The sequence below is a fragment of the Dasypus novemcinctus genome, chromosome 11 (assembly GCF_030445035.2).
Source record: "Dasypus novemcinctus isolate mDasNov1 chromosome 11, mDasNov1.1.hap2, whole genome shotgun sequence".
Classification (NCBI taxonomy): Eukaryota; Metazoa; Chordata; class Mammalia; order Cingulata; family Dasypodidae; genus Dasypus; species Dasypus novemcinctus.
The window spans coordinates 29,930,170-29,944,647 of NC_080683.1; the positions used below are offsets into that span (position 1 = coordinate 29,930,170).

General features: G+C 36.8%; 1 protein-coding gene across 9 annotated transcripts in view; it reads right to left on the minus strand.

Moving 5' to 3' along the window:
- Positions 1–14,478, minus strand: part of LOC101417339 (dystonin) — a 486,360-nt gene that overhangs the window by 164,103 nt on the left and 307,779 nt on the right. For all 9 annotated transcript variants that reach the window (XM_004465347.5, XM_071218526.1, XM_058306906.2 and 6 more), the window contains 13 exons: positions 13,804–13,916; positions 13,599–13,705; positions 9,532–9,651; positions 7,398–7,493; positions 7,178–7,305; positions 4,131–4,224; positions 3,674–3,828; positions 2,879–3,341; positions 2,668–2,796; positions 2,431–2,508; positions 2,191–2,352; positions 1,998–2,102; positions 8–103 (listed from right to left, as the gene is read on the minus strand). In XM_004465347.5, coding sequence (XP_004465404.1) covers positions 8–103; positions 1,998–2,102; positions 2,191–2,352; positions 2,431–2,508; positions 2,668–2,796; positions 2,879–3,341; positions 3,674–3,828; positions 4,131–4,224; positions 7,178–7,305; positions 7,398–7,493; positions 9,532–9,651; positions 13,599–13,705; positions 13,804–13,916 — 1,846 coding nt within the window. The remainder of the gene's footprint in view (positions 1–7; positions 104–1,997; positions 2,103–2,190; positions 2,353–2,430; positions 2,509–2,667; positions 2,797–2,878; positions 3,342–3,673; positions 3,829–4,130; positions 4,225–7,177; positions 7,306–7,397; positions 7,494–9,531; positions 9,652–13,598; positions 13,706–13,803; positions 13,917–14,478) is intronic.

Below are 14,478 nucleotides of genomic sequence, written 5' to 3' on the forward strand. Positions count from 1 at the left end.
TACTCACCTCAAAATATGCCGTGTTCTCCTTTATGTGCTGCTCCACACATTGGCAGAGCTGCAAAATCCAGCTCCACTGTGTCTGCATTGCTGCTCTGTAGGCCTGAAAAGATAAAACACAGCCTTCACAACTGGCTGGAGAGTAATGAGGTAATATAAATGATGCCCTTCATGCTTTAAAAAACAAAAATACTCTACTATTCAGACAGAGGAATGATGTTGTTTTAACAGAGTAAGACTTGAAAACCACGGTGTAATCTAAACTGTGCTCTCACTTGCAGAAAGTCAGTCCTCCAGTTTAAGTATGATTTTTAAAAATTAGTTCAATTGATTTCTTTCCAATTTTAGAACTCTACCTATTTTTACAGAAACAAAGTACTTAAAATTTGAAATGGATGCAAGCTATCCTCCCAATTTAGAGAATTAACTCTTTACTCTTGTCCACCCAATCTTTATACCTACTTCATGGAATTCTCAACTATGCTTTCCTTCATGAGTTCCTTCACGTTTCCTTTCTCTGAATTTTCACATTACTGGGTCATAAATATACCTTTTAATACAGAACCGTATGGTTCTGTAGTTTTCTTTTTTGTTTCTTATTTCTAAAACTAGGCTATAAACTATTCAAGGGAGAAAAGACATTTCTTTCTTTCTTTGGCTTTTAGTTTGTTTTTGCCAGGGAAAGGTTTGGGGAAGCTGGAGAAGTGAGTGCTTTCCTGTATCGGTGTAATTCTGGATATCTACCAGATATTTTATAATAACCTTTGTTTACTTGAAGTTTTATTTAATATTAAGTGTATCTTTCATGTGCAAAAATATTGTAAAGGGAGATGTGGCTCAAGTGGTGGAACACCTGCTTCCCACATGGGAGGTCCCAGGTTCAGTCCCTGGTACCTCCTAAAAGAACAAAAACAAACAACAAGCAAACATACAAAAAAACTAACAAAGAGGAGCAGATGTGGCTCAGTGTTTGAGCACTAGCTTCTCACGTATGAGGTCCCAGGTTCAAACTCTGGCCCTGATACCTCAAGAAAACAACAAAAACAAAACAAAACAAAACAAAACATAAAAATGACACCTACTTCATTCAAGAAACAGGTAAAACACCTTTTTATATTTAATGTGCAATTCACTAATGTCCAGCAGAGGGCGCAGCAGATGCTTTAATGACTGTCAAAAATAAGGCCTATAATTTCTCATTTTGGATAAACTCATTCTTTCTGAGCTATGCTCAGGCAGGTTTTCTGGATGGAATGTACAATACAGTATTGTAAATCTAGCAATATATCATGATCATATTACCTTCTCTCTCAAACTGGTTAGAGTAAATTGGTTATAACAGACATACCATTGTGTATTTTTCTTTTATCATACAAAATATGAAACTAAAAACAATGCTACCAGATGGGCAACCTGACAAATCCCAAGCCAATTCTCCATTTCTTTATTTGAAATGTGCCCTCTGCATCTTGTGGATGCTGTCCTATATACACCTCCAAAAACTAAGTCATAAATAAAATTATTCCGTTACATAGTAATAGCTAATACTTCTTGGGAACATACTATGTACCAAGCACTGCACTAAGTAGTAAGTGTACATTTTCTCTTCTCATTCTCACTACAACCTTTTTCTGAGAAGCAATTTCCTACATTATGGGTAGAAAAATGAGGCTCAATGAGATTATTCCTTGCCCACAGCAGGAATAAGTAAAATGTCAAAGCTTGTAAAAGCAAAATCCTTTGTATTTACAATACATTTCCCTGGCCACAGAGGTTGACAAAGATACTTTTATTCAAACTGATAAGTGACATACTTAGAGCAAAAGAATTGAAGGCAAGAAAATTTGAATTGTCAGAAACATTCTTTCCAAATCAACAAATGTTAGGTTATAACAAAATTTTGATAGTTTGTATTTTTCTCCTTAGCAATAAAAGAATCTGAGGGATAATAATCAAATGTCAATATTCAATAACAACCATTTAACTTTCTGACTTACCTCAATAGTTAACCGGGCTGGATGATTTTCCAGAAGGAGTTGCTCTGCTATGTCCTGAACTGATTTAATATTTTCTTCCTTTTGATCAAGTTCTCTCATTAATTCCTAATTTAAGAAGAATAAAGACATGTATTAGAAAACTATCTAAACCTGAAATACAGCTTTAGTATTCAATTACAAAGGTTAGACTTACAGTATGATAATCTTTTTTACGAGATATGTTGGTATTTCTTTCACTCCAGTCATAAGCAACTTCCTCCTCTTCTTTTTCATTCAACCAAATAAGTTCATTAGTAGCACGAGTTACAAAATTATGAAGTGTATCAAGATGCTGTTCCTGATTCCTGGATGCATTCTTTAAAAGGAAAATCATTATGAGAAACAAGTGTTTGTCAAATAGAGATAAAGGAAACATAAGTTTAAAAATACTTACCAAGAGTTTTGCATACTGACTTTCTAATCTGTGCAATTTCTCTGTGTAAGTTAGCTTAAGAGGTGCTGTCATTTGAATCTACGAAAAATACAGGGCGAAAAGGCATCAAGGTCAGGAATCTTAAGGAACTCTGACTCATAGTTTATCTATTATTTATTATTGAGTTACAGGGTCTTCATATAAAAAGCAAAACAACAGTAAGTCAAAATGAGATATATATAAATTTGTTTCCTCTACCTCACTGATTTTAGCTTCCTTAAGGCTAGATTCGAATTCTTCAATAGCTCGGTGAACATTTTTATGATTTTCCAAATGGCTTTCAACACTTGGCAAATCTGTTCCCCATTCAGTGCGTTCCAGCTGCACCTTTAAACAGCAAAATACTAGGTTACAAAAGAATGCAATGGCCATGAAGATGGACACTCTCAGGTTAAGTAAAGACTTGTACCTGCATTTCATCAACCCAATTCAAAAGATCTTGAACAAATTTCATGTTGATTTCCTCTTCTGTTAAATTCTGATCCAGCAGAGAAGACTTCAGGAGGGGTTTTCGGATCTGCATCAACTTCAGAGTCTGCAATGAATTTGTATCTACTCCTGAACTGAAATTAGGAACTAATCCTGACTGGAAACCAGGAGTATAAGCCGGAGTGACAGATGGAGTCAGGCAGGAAGTCAGACCTGAAGACAGGCCTGATGTCACACTAGAAGGTGTCAGCGAGGGAGTTAAACTCTGGGTCAGTCCTGAGTTCAAACTGGGATTTAAGGTCTGTGCATATCCTGAGTTTAAACTTTTAGTGATTCCTGATATCACGAGCTTTGTCTGTTCAGCTGTCAACATGCGTCCTTTGCTGTATACTGAGGAGCACTTGGTCCTTAAGGCCATAATTTCATCGCGGAGTTTTGCCACCCTGAAAAGAAAATTAAAAGAGATAAACTATGATGAAAAAGGCACTTATTTATATTTTTCCATTTTTCAAATGTCACACATGAATATTTTAGATGCAAGTATATTAATAGTATTAAATGTTTTGTGTATGATGTCATTTTTTTCCCAGTACTGATTTATGAAGCACAAACATCTACTTAACACACCAAAATATATGAGAACTAAGATGATACACATTTTCAAGGGAAGAGAACATAAAAAGATGTTCGTAAAATCATCACATTCTACATTGCCATTTGTGCCTGTGAAAGTGTTATGCTAAAGCACAAGGTATTGAGCAAGCAGCACTCCTACCTCTGTACCAACTGCTCTGCCTGGTAGTATTTTCCATCGATAAGAATCTGGACATCAATTACATGCTGGCGTAAAAGGTTCTCACATTCAAGTATATATCCAGCAATTTCTGCTTCATTCTGGAACTGTACCCCTGATTCTAATCTTTTAGAATCCTGTATTTAAAAAGAATGGAATATTAATTCAGTGAAACAAGTTTCAAAACTAGTCTCAAATATAAAACTCTAAACATAAGAACAGACGTTTACTTAAGGTTTCTTTGTTTTCAAGTTTGGTCCATTTGCTCTCTATCCCTCAAGAGAAAGAGATTTAAAGATTTTTAAAGCTTAAAACAAAATTTAAATTTCAGAAGAGCGCATATACCAAGAATCAGCCAAACCTTATGCAAAATTTTAGTCCATCCAACTGCACACTGTCCCTCCTACCACAACCCTAATAGCTCCTAAAATTAACTTACCGACTGTAGAGCATTCCGGGCAAGTATCAGTTTGTCTTCACAGATGACACTGTCCCTATGAACTCGGTTGGCAATCTGCTGCAACATTTCCAGCCTAAAAGAAGGGACGAAATAAAACAAAGCCTCTCCTTTTAAATTCACAGAGTTCACCATCCCTCTCAAATGCTCCCCACAAAAAGAAAAATCCCCATTCCAAAAGTTTAATACCTGTGTCCATCAACAGATTCATTGCCAAAGCTAATGCAGGAGTTGATCAGCGTTGGGCCACAATTAATAGAGAGAAAATTTTCATTTGAATCAAGACTAGCTGGAGTGCTAGTAGTGTTACTAAACATAGAATCACTACTATGGTAGCTATAACTACTACTGTGCATTTTTATCCCTGAAATGATGATCTTTCTCCGACTAATACCAGAAGACCAAAAATTAGAAAGTGCAAAAAGCACAACTTCTAACGGTGAAAGGTGGCCACTGAATGTTACAGCTTTAATGGCTCCTTAAATATGCTTCAACATGCATATTCAATACACAGCAAATAATAGGCTGATAACTATTCAAAAGAATCTCGCCTAGAGCCATCCGTTTGCTAGCTGCGGTTTGCCTTTTGTAGCCTGCATTAAAAATCTACAAGTATGGACAAAGCAGACTGATTGGGCGTCACTGAAAAAGATATTCCAAATAGTTTCACTAAGAGTCATTCCATTGCAACCACCTAAAAAACAACTCAGATGCCTCAAGGAAGCCCAGGTAATAATCTAGTCCAGATTATTAAGGCTGTACCAATCATCAGCTAAAAGAACCCAAATATTGATCACAAACTGACTTGTAAAGGGCCAGGTCTTTACTGAATAACAGAGCTAAAAGTTGGCATGTGCTTATAAAATGATGATTTTGATGAGGGAAAAAAGGTATGCTTTCAATTAACCATCACGTCATTGGTTTATTAAATTAACTAGAAAATTATCCATTTACTTTTCTTTATTTGATGTGCTCTCACTAACATTACTTCTATCTTTTGAAAAGGCAAAATTGCTAAGTAGAATATCAAGGTAAAGCTTGCAAATTTGTATGTGCTTGCTTTTCCTTCCTATCAGTTACTACAAAGCATAAATGCATCAGCTCTTCCCATTTGTCTTTTATACTCCCTGCCACGTAACCAGCATTTGTAATGCATAGTTAATGCCAGAAAACGTGTTGCATCAAGAAAAATGAAGGCATTTACACAACCAAGCACCTAAATATTTCCCTACACCAAATATGACAAAGCCAGTCTGATGCTTCTCCACTCTAAGGGTAGATATGTTTTCTTCTCAAAAGGCAAGAAAGAGGAAATTGGACAGTGGCATGTAAAATACAGATGGTAAATAGAAAGGCTTAAAATAATAATAGCAGCATATAACATTAAGCAATTGGTATGTGCCAGAAAATTAACCCCTTTACACGTTACCTCATCCTATGTTCATAACCACCACATGTGGTAGGTACTACTACATCCTGTTCACAAATGAGGAAACTGAGCCTTAGAGAGGTTAAATTAAAGAACTTGTCTAAGATCAAGAAGCTAGCAAGAGGAAGAGCTAATAATCAAATACAGGTTGACTGACTCCTGAACTCTTAACCACTGCAATCTTTTATTAACATATCTTAAAATCAAGCTACTGCCCTCATGACTACAGAATCTACTCAGTAGCCTTTCTCTGGCATCCTTTGCCATTATCTCAGATGATTATCTTACTATCTCACTTTTAATCACCCAGAATTACTTCCTCCCTAAAAGCCCCATCCTGGTTTAAAGACTTTTTGGGTTTTACTGATCCAGCTATATGGATATCTCTATCAAGAGCATAATTAGGAATTTAATAGTTAAAGGACAATTTAGACCTGTTTCTTATATCTTCAAAGCATTATTTCATATTCCGACAATACTGAAGGCAACATGTGAGGCACAAAGGACATGACTAGACTGAGTACCAGCAGAGTGCACCAGGCCCTGGGCTGGGCAGAAAGCAAGCACGAGATTTTGTCACCACATTCTTAGAGCACTGTCTATGGAAGAGGCAGCCAGTAATCAAACATTCATAGAAATAAATGCAACGTTACAACTGAGATTAGCACTATGAAAGAAATATATACATAAATGTGAATAAATAACCAGGACATATGGCCTTACGAAAAGGTTCTTGAAAAAGTTAACATTGGAGCTGAGATCTGAAGAATGATTAAGGAGTAAAGAGAGGCAGGGAGAATGAAATAGACCTCCTTGCCAAAGGAACAGACTGTGCAAAGATCCTGCGTATGGGGGAGGGCAGGACCTTGACACGCCAGAGCTCGTGAGAAGCTGCTATGTGGCTGCCCTGCAGAGAGCAAGGATGGGCTGGCAGGAGATGAAGCTGGAGAGGGGTGCCTAGCCAGGAGCCACAGCCGATGAGGAACACAGACTCCAGGTACCATTTACCATGAGTCAGGCTGACAGGTTAAGTACTATAACATAGACAAGTTCATCCAACAACTGCTTCCCAAGGATAAGGGGCATCTTCCTGGGTAAGTGGGTGTAGTGGGAGAGACAAAATGATAAAGATCCAGTGATGATATCACATAAGTAGCAGAAAGGGTACTCAAATTGACACTTACTGAGTGTTTTCTAGATGTCACCCCCTTGCCTTTTAAAACTTAAATGGAGACAGGTTGGATTTTGGTCTCCACTGCCCCGTGGAAAAAGGACCATAGTCAAAGATGTAAAATGCAGCAAAATAAGTTAATTCTTGACTTAATGAGGTTCCATTTCCAGGCCATGGTGATTTAAGGCCAGTTTGAAAATTTTTCATAGGCTTAATAGGCACTCTATGAACACTACTCTTGAAAGAGTATATAAATAAGAAAATGGAGGATCAGAAACACTAAGTGACTTATCTAAGGTCATACAGCAAGTAAGTTTAAAAGGTAAATTTTTATCATAATTCTGTCTGGCTCCAAAACTCAACTTCTTTTCGTAGGAAAAGAGAGACTTCCCTTTATAGCACGCCCCATCCCCGATTTGCCCTTCCTACCTCTCCACTTCTGGGCGAAGTGCCTTCTCCCTCTCAAGCATGGCAATAATCAGTTTCCCCCACTCTTTTTCTATGTCATTTGGATGATAACCTTGAAGGAGTTTGATGCGTCCAAATTCTATCCAAATCTTGGGAAAACAGAAAATTTAATGTAAGGCAAAATGCAAAAAAAAACAAAAACAAAATTAACATTGATAATACAAAAGGCAACTCCCCTTACTTCTAATAATTTATATAGGCGTTTAATTTTTGATTTTTCTGTCTCCTTTGGTGGAATTTCTGTTTCCTTAAACTGCAAATACTGATTATAAAGTGCCTGAAATAAGAAGAAAAATAAATTAAGAGTCAGATTTCAAAGACCTGTTTTCAATATCCCATGATGTTACATTACATTTATTTGTGCCATATGTATTCTGTAGAGTTCCTTTATGAAACAAACTCACAGGTAATACCGATCCCCAGACAAATGGGGAGCAGAGCTATCTAAGACTTGATGAGGATGTAATTATTCTTGTGAGCCATGATTCAACATGTGCTGCATAGAGAGTTCATGATAATAAACCATGACCATGGCTCTACTAAAACTCTTTCATTAACCAAACAAGAAACATATCCCTTAAAAGATATACTTTACAAAATGTGTACACTTTAGCTTTTAGTTTTGAGAAAAAATGATGAAGTTTTCTATAAAGGGGAAAAAACACAACATTCTCTTCTATTTCATAGCTCAATCCCTTGAAATAGAATTCTTATCTGTTAGACAAGGTTAAAAATTGGTTTCATTGTCCCACTGGTCGAGTTAAACAAATTTTTAGATAAATGAAGACAGATGCTACTGGTTGGCCAGTGCTATTATTATTACAGAAGTGTTAACCTTATAATTAAGTTATTATCTTGTTTGTAGATTTTAATTTGGGAACGTCTTAAATATAATTTACTGCATATATTTGAAAAGACCTTCATAAAAATTATGTGAGTTAAACATCTCCACATTTAGTTAATGTATATTAATCATTTCAGCCTAATTCATGTTGATTTAAACAAGACCCTGTAAACCTTCAAGCAGTCACATTTGTGAAGGTTGTGCTGGCCAGTCAAATTACTGGGCATTTTTCCCCCATGACATATTTTCTTTCTTGTATTATGTCATCTCTTGGGGCATAAGTAATCTGTGTGGTTGCTTAAACTTCTTCCATAATTTTAAGAATCTGCATTAAACAGAAGCCAGCACAAATTTACCCATGTGTATAGATGATAGGAATTCATTGAAAAGTCAGTGTATTTGAACATACCATGTGAAAAATTTTTTAACTCAAAATTTAATGTTTTAGGATTTCAGTCAAACAATAAACACTGAAAGCCACTATTAAATATTAATATTATCTGTGCCACCAAGTGGTAATAGAAGGTTAAAAAAAAAAAAGCTACCCTGGAAAGGGTTAAACCTACATACAACTACTTTAGAACACTTAAAAAGCATCATACCAACAGATGCCAAGTAACTCTGTGCCAAGGACAAACTCCCTGTGGCAATGTGAATAAGTTGTTCCACAGATGTTCCCTAAGGACACATGAGCACAATGAATAACTTTCACAGGGCCTACCTGGGTTAATACAGTTTTTGCAATTCCAGTTTGTTTGATCATGAAAACAATGCCTACAGATCAAGAAATCAGACCTGTAGCTAAAACTCAGTGTTTTGAAACATTTTAAAACTTTGCTATTACATAATCCAAATGTACAAAATGATGCAACTTAAATTTAATTCTTCAGTGTGCATCCTCAATTATATTTCTATTATGTCTTTACCCCAAAGAGTCTGACCTAAGATTTTAGGTATTAGCAAATGCTCATGAATTCATTTATGCTGCAAGTCAGTTCCTTATTCTCAAATTCATGGTGAAATATAGTATGTACCTCCTGCTATATAAAAGAAGCCTCTGAGGCAGTTTTTTAATAGGATTCAACCACTATCACACTTGCATAAGTTTCCCAGAGTTCCTCCTCCCCTAGCCATCTGATAGGATTCAAGGGGTTTTCCATGTATCAAAAAACATTTGGCAATGTAAATTCCAGAGACTCTTAAATTAGACCTTTTAACTCTCATAAATCCAAAGCTAAGGGGCTATGAATTTCTTTAAGCTGTTGTTGCTACTATGTTTTAAGTATAATTAATGTTTACCTACTTCTGTATAATAATGAGATGAGTAAATAAAAATTTCGTTCATTTATTAGTGACTTACCAAAGGCATTTTTTTCATGAATTTATAAAATTATGGGACTGTATATTGTAGCATTCTTTTAAATCTGAATGATCAAATGAATCCTATATAACATTCTATAGTGACACTGACCTTTAGTTCTATAGGATTATTGGGAAATGTTCTGTCAGACATTGTGGTCACATGGTGTCTAATCCACTGGATGAGATAGTTTACCATATTCTGATATTCAATCCATTTGACTTCAACATCCTAAAACAATAAAATAACAGGAAAGGTCATTTAATAGATAATAACATTTACATCTTAACACAATGTAGTCAAAAGTCATTCTGTGAATTTACATGTCTTTGAGCCTGACAGAGACAGCCAACTAAATATTTTCTCACTTTCCATGCAGTTGCAATCCTTTCCATAAAAACAGCTTTAAAAACATACTATCATACGGGGTTAGTATACTAACACCTAATTCTGATCCAAAGATAGTGGTTGCCTGGAGCACTGTGTGGAAAGGTTTCTGAGGCTGCAACATAGTACAGCAGAAACAAATGCCGTGCTCAACTTTGGGATTTGCCAGGAGTTCAAGAAGGGGGTTGGGGAGCAGATGTACATCAAGCTGTTGAGCACCCACCTCCCACATGGGGGGTCCTGGGTTCAGTTCCTGGTACCTTCTAAAGAAGACAAAACACGCAGACAACAAGCAAGCAGGCAAAAAGAAACCAAACAAACAAGCAAACAAAGGGCAGAGAATGAGCAAAAATAAAATGAGCAGGTAGCAGATATGGCTCAAGCAACTGAGCACCCGCCTCATACATGGGAGGTCCCAAATTCAGTTCCAGGTGTCTCCTAAAGACACACACAATGAGCAAAAAAAGAAGAAAAAGAAGAAAAAGAGCAGACAATGGGCGCAGACAATGAGCAAACAGACAATGGAGCTATGGGGGGAGGTTAAAAAGAAAGAAGTGGGAGCAATAGCTTGTATATGTGAGGTTAGTTGCCATCTCTGCCAATTATTTTTTATCTAATTCACTGCATATATGAAATTCAAAATAGCTACACAGGGAACTGTATAAGAATGAAAAATATAGGAAATGGAAATGGTGAGATGATTCAAGCACCAACTAAGCAAGCTTTTTAAAAAAATGGAAAAAAAAAACTAGAAGTTTGTTAACTTCCATGTTAAGCAGAAAGCATTGTACTAAGTGTTATTAAAAAAAAAAAGTTTAAGACATAAAGCCTATTGACAAGGAGTTACTGTCTGGATCAGGAGGCAAGAGACATACATAATATAAACAGTTAAGCAAAATGAAAAGCAGTATTTAACTAAATGTCAAAATAACTGGAAAAGGCAGTACATGCTGCAAGTATAGATAAGAACCAGATAAGGATATATGTGTCCCAAAACAGCCACTAAAGGCTTCAAGGGAAAGGTAGTCTCTGAGCAGTTCTGAAATGGCAAGTAACTGGGGTAGAAAATAAAAAGACAGGGGAGTCCCAGGTAAGCCAGGGCACTGAAATGGAAATGGCCTAGCTAATACTCAAGTAAATGCCTAAGAAAACAGTTCATGTTGGGGTGCTGCACCTGAAAAGAGAGGTAACGATGAAGATGTGCAGTTTTGAATGTCAGAATGTCTAGGGAGTCAACCTTGAATGCAATATGAAGCCTCAAAGATTTTCAAGCTGAAGACATCAGTCTTTAGGGAGATTAATTTGACAACAGTGAGTAGAGTAGATTGGAACAAGAAAAAACTAGAGGTGGAAAAACCACAAGAAAGCTATCATTATAGTTGTAGAGTGAAGGAGTAAGAGCCAGGTATACGGTAGATGTAGTAAAAAAAAAGCAATGAATGGCCACAGGCAGCATTCTGAAGGAATGCTTAACAAGAAATGGTGGTTAATTGATTTTAAAGGAAAGGAAGAAGCAATGATAATCTACATGTTCTGAGCCCAAGTAAATGAACAAAGAGAAAACACTAACAGAAGCAGGAGAGGGAAGAAACAAGCCAGTTCACTGGAAATAAGAGGAAATGTTTAGTTGGAAATATGAGGAATTTCAGATGATTGAGGAACAGCTAAATGAAACAAGCTAGTAGGTGTTTGGACATATGGGGTGAAAGTTTACACAAGACATCAGGGATAGAGAGAAGAAATGGACTGCTTTTATTTATTTTTTTCATTCAATAAATGCACTAGGGGTCTTGGAAACAATAAAATAACAACAATAGAATAATTCAAACATTAAAAATAAGGTCAGAGACAGAGTTTCGTGATACATCTACAGAAAAATTCTGAAGAGGAAACAAAATCAGGAAGGGAACAGAGTAGTATTCAGAAGGGCAAAAGGAAATCCAGGATAGTGGAGCCTTGAAAATGCAAAAAAGGAAAAGAAGATAAAAATACAAGATCCCTAGGGAAGCGGATTTGGCCCAACAGATAGATAGGGCATCCGCCTATCACACAGGAGGTCCAAAGTTCAAACCCAGGGCCTCCTGACCCGTGTGATGTGCTGACCCACGTGCAGTGCTGAGTGCACAAGGAGTACTGTACCACGCAGGGTTGTCCCAGGTGTAGGAGAGTCCCACGGACAAGGAGTGCGCCTCATAAGGAGAGCCACTAAGCGCGAAAAAAGCGCAGCCTGCCCAGGAATGGTGCCGCATGCACGGAGAGCTGACACAGCAAGATGATGCAACAAAAAGAGACACAGATTCTGGGTAAGAATACAAGTGGACACAGAAGAACACACAGCAAATGGACACAGCAGACAACGGGAGGGGGAGGGGCAAGGGTGGGGAAGGGGAGAGAAATAAATTTAAAAATTAAAATTAAAAAAATTTTTTAAAAATACAAGAGCCCTGAATGTATTAAGTATTGGCCAATTTAGCACCTACTAAGTGTGGGGTATGGTTTATGGTGTGTAAATTAAGACACATTAGCTATAATCTCATTTAACTGTCACAATAAAACATACATAATTTGTTGGCTTATAATTCAAAAAACATAAAAGTCCTATGCCTGTGGAGGTCAAATAAAACCTGTCTGTGGGTCAGGTATGGACCATGGGCTATGCATTCTCAGCCTCTGGCCTATCCTGTGACAGATGTTATAACTATAAGAAAAAATAACTTCATGAAAAAATTTGAGGCCTCCCTTTCAGCAGGAAGATGGGACAAAAGTCATAAAGCAGGGGGACGTGAGTGATAGGAACAAGCAGCATAGACCAACTATTTGAGAATGGGGAGTTTAAGTGAGTGATTGTGAGAAATAATTTATCAGCTAAAGAAGAAGCAGATTCAAAGTTGTCCTACTGATGCCCCATGCCCAAGATGGAGAATTGAATACGGATGAATCCCTGGAAAAGAAAGCACTCAATTGTAGGCCAGCACTGGAGGAAAGGATGAACATGGGCATGGTGGCGAGTTACTTATAGATAAGAGAATAAGACCTTTGAAAGAAAGAACAAGAGAACGGAAATAGGTCTAGAAACAACAGCACATGGAGATGAATTAAGAGAAGAGAAAGGGAAGGATGATACACGAGCACCTAAATCTTCGAAAGTACAAAAGGAGAAGCTGGGAGCCAGGGTGAGGGAGGGAGTATCCCCAAATGTATACCATGTACAGGGTTTTCTGTTCTCTTCCAGAAATGCATAAGCACTTGTCAATGTGACTACTATGAAGCACATCACTGAACTGAATCACACACACCTCTGGGAAACAGTGGACTCATAAAGAGTCCAAAAATGAGTCCAAAGATACGCCCTGCTAACTAAATAGCTCTGCTAAATTGGTCAAATCAAATAACCTTCCTCTGAGCCTCAACTTTAAATCAGGAAAAGTAATTCCAACCATCTTATCTCATGGGATCATAAGAGCTAACAAACTAGAAAATGTTTTCAAAATTGAGATATTCTGTGCAAATAGAAGGATAGCAAATAAAGCTGTTATAAAACAGCACCAAGCTAAAAATCAAAATCTCCACATTTCAGTTGTTTTTATTTATAAAATGCCATGTAACTCTGAATAACCTACTTTATTTGTAACAGAACAAATGCATATATAGTATCAGTTTATTAAATAGTATATTAACTCAAATTCTTTAAACATACTTGAACTTTAAAACCTGTGAAAAGCACTAGTAAAGAATTCAATCATCTGGTCAGTACTCAATCAAGTTTCTAGCATAGAAAAATCAATACTCACATTTGCACTGATTCCTTCCCCACCTTCAGGGACTTTGGGAAATGCATCATAGAGAGATGACACATAAGTTATTACTGATTTTTCATCAGGAGAGGAGACATCAACATCTAAAAGCAGCAGCATAAATTGATTATTTCATAACAGTGATAGATTACTTTTCATCATACGTCATGTTGGTCCACATATGGTAAAGACAGCAACTCACCTTCAGGATCCAGAAGTCTTATAACGCCAATTTTTTCTGCTACATAAAAAGCGTGCTCTAAATTTGCAAGGTTGCTTTGAACAGCAACAGTACTCATGTCTATCAGGTCCGGCCTAGGAAAAAAATTCACTGTATCAATGAAGTTTTCTAATGTGCCCCTTCAACATTCATATTTATATGTGCATCTGTTTACATAACAACTTCTACAAATATTAATACTAAGCCAGTGTTAAAATACAGAGGCTTTCATTATTTAACAGTGCTTATTTCTCTCAGAATCTTTCAAGTGCACAAAGCAAATGGAGCAAGGAAAATACGAAAATCTGCATTCTTACAACTTTCAACAAAGATTCTAAATTCCTCATTGCCTTACAATATACATGAATATCCATCTCATTCAACCCATTTAAGTTCCACTATTCCAACAGCAGCCTCCCTGTCTAACCAGCAACCTCTCAATGTTTCTCCCCAAATAGAAAATGGTTTTGTACAGTTTCATGCCATGCCCATGGCATCCCCAATCTTGGATGCCCTATCCTATAACTGTTGTCTTCTTTTTTTAAAAAAAAGATTTATTTTATGTATTTCTCTCCACTTCCCCCCCGTTATCTGCTCTCTGTGTCCCTTCACTGTGTGTTCTTCTGCATCCACTTGCATTGTCAGGCGGCACTGAGA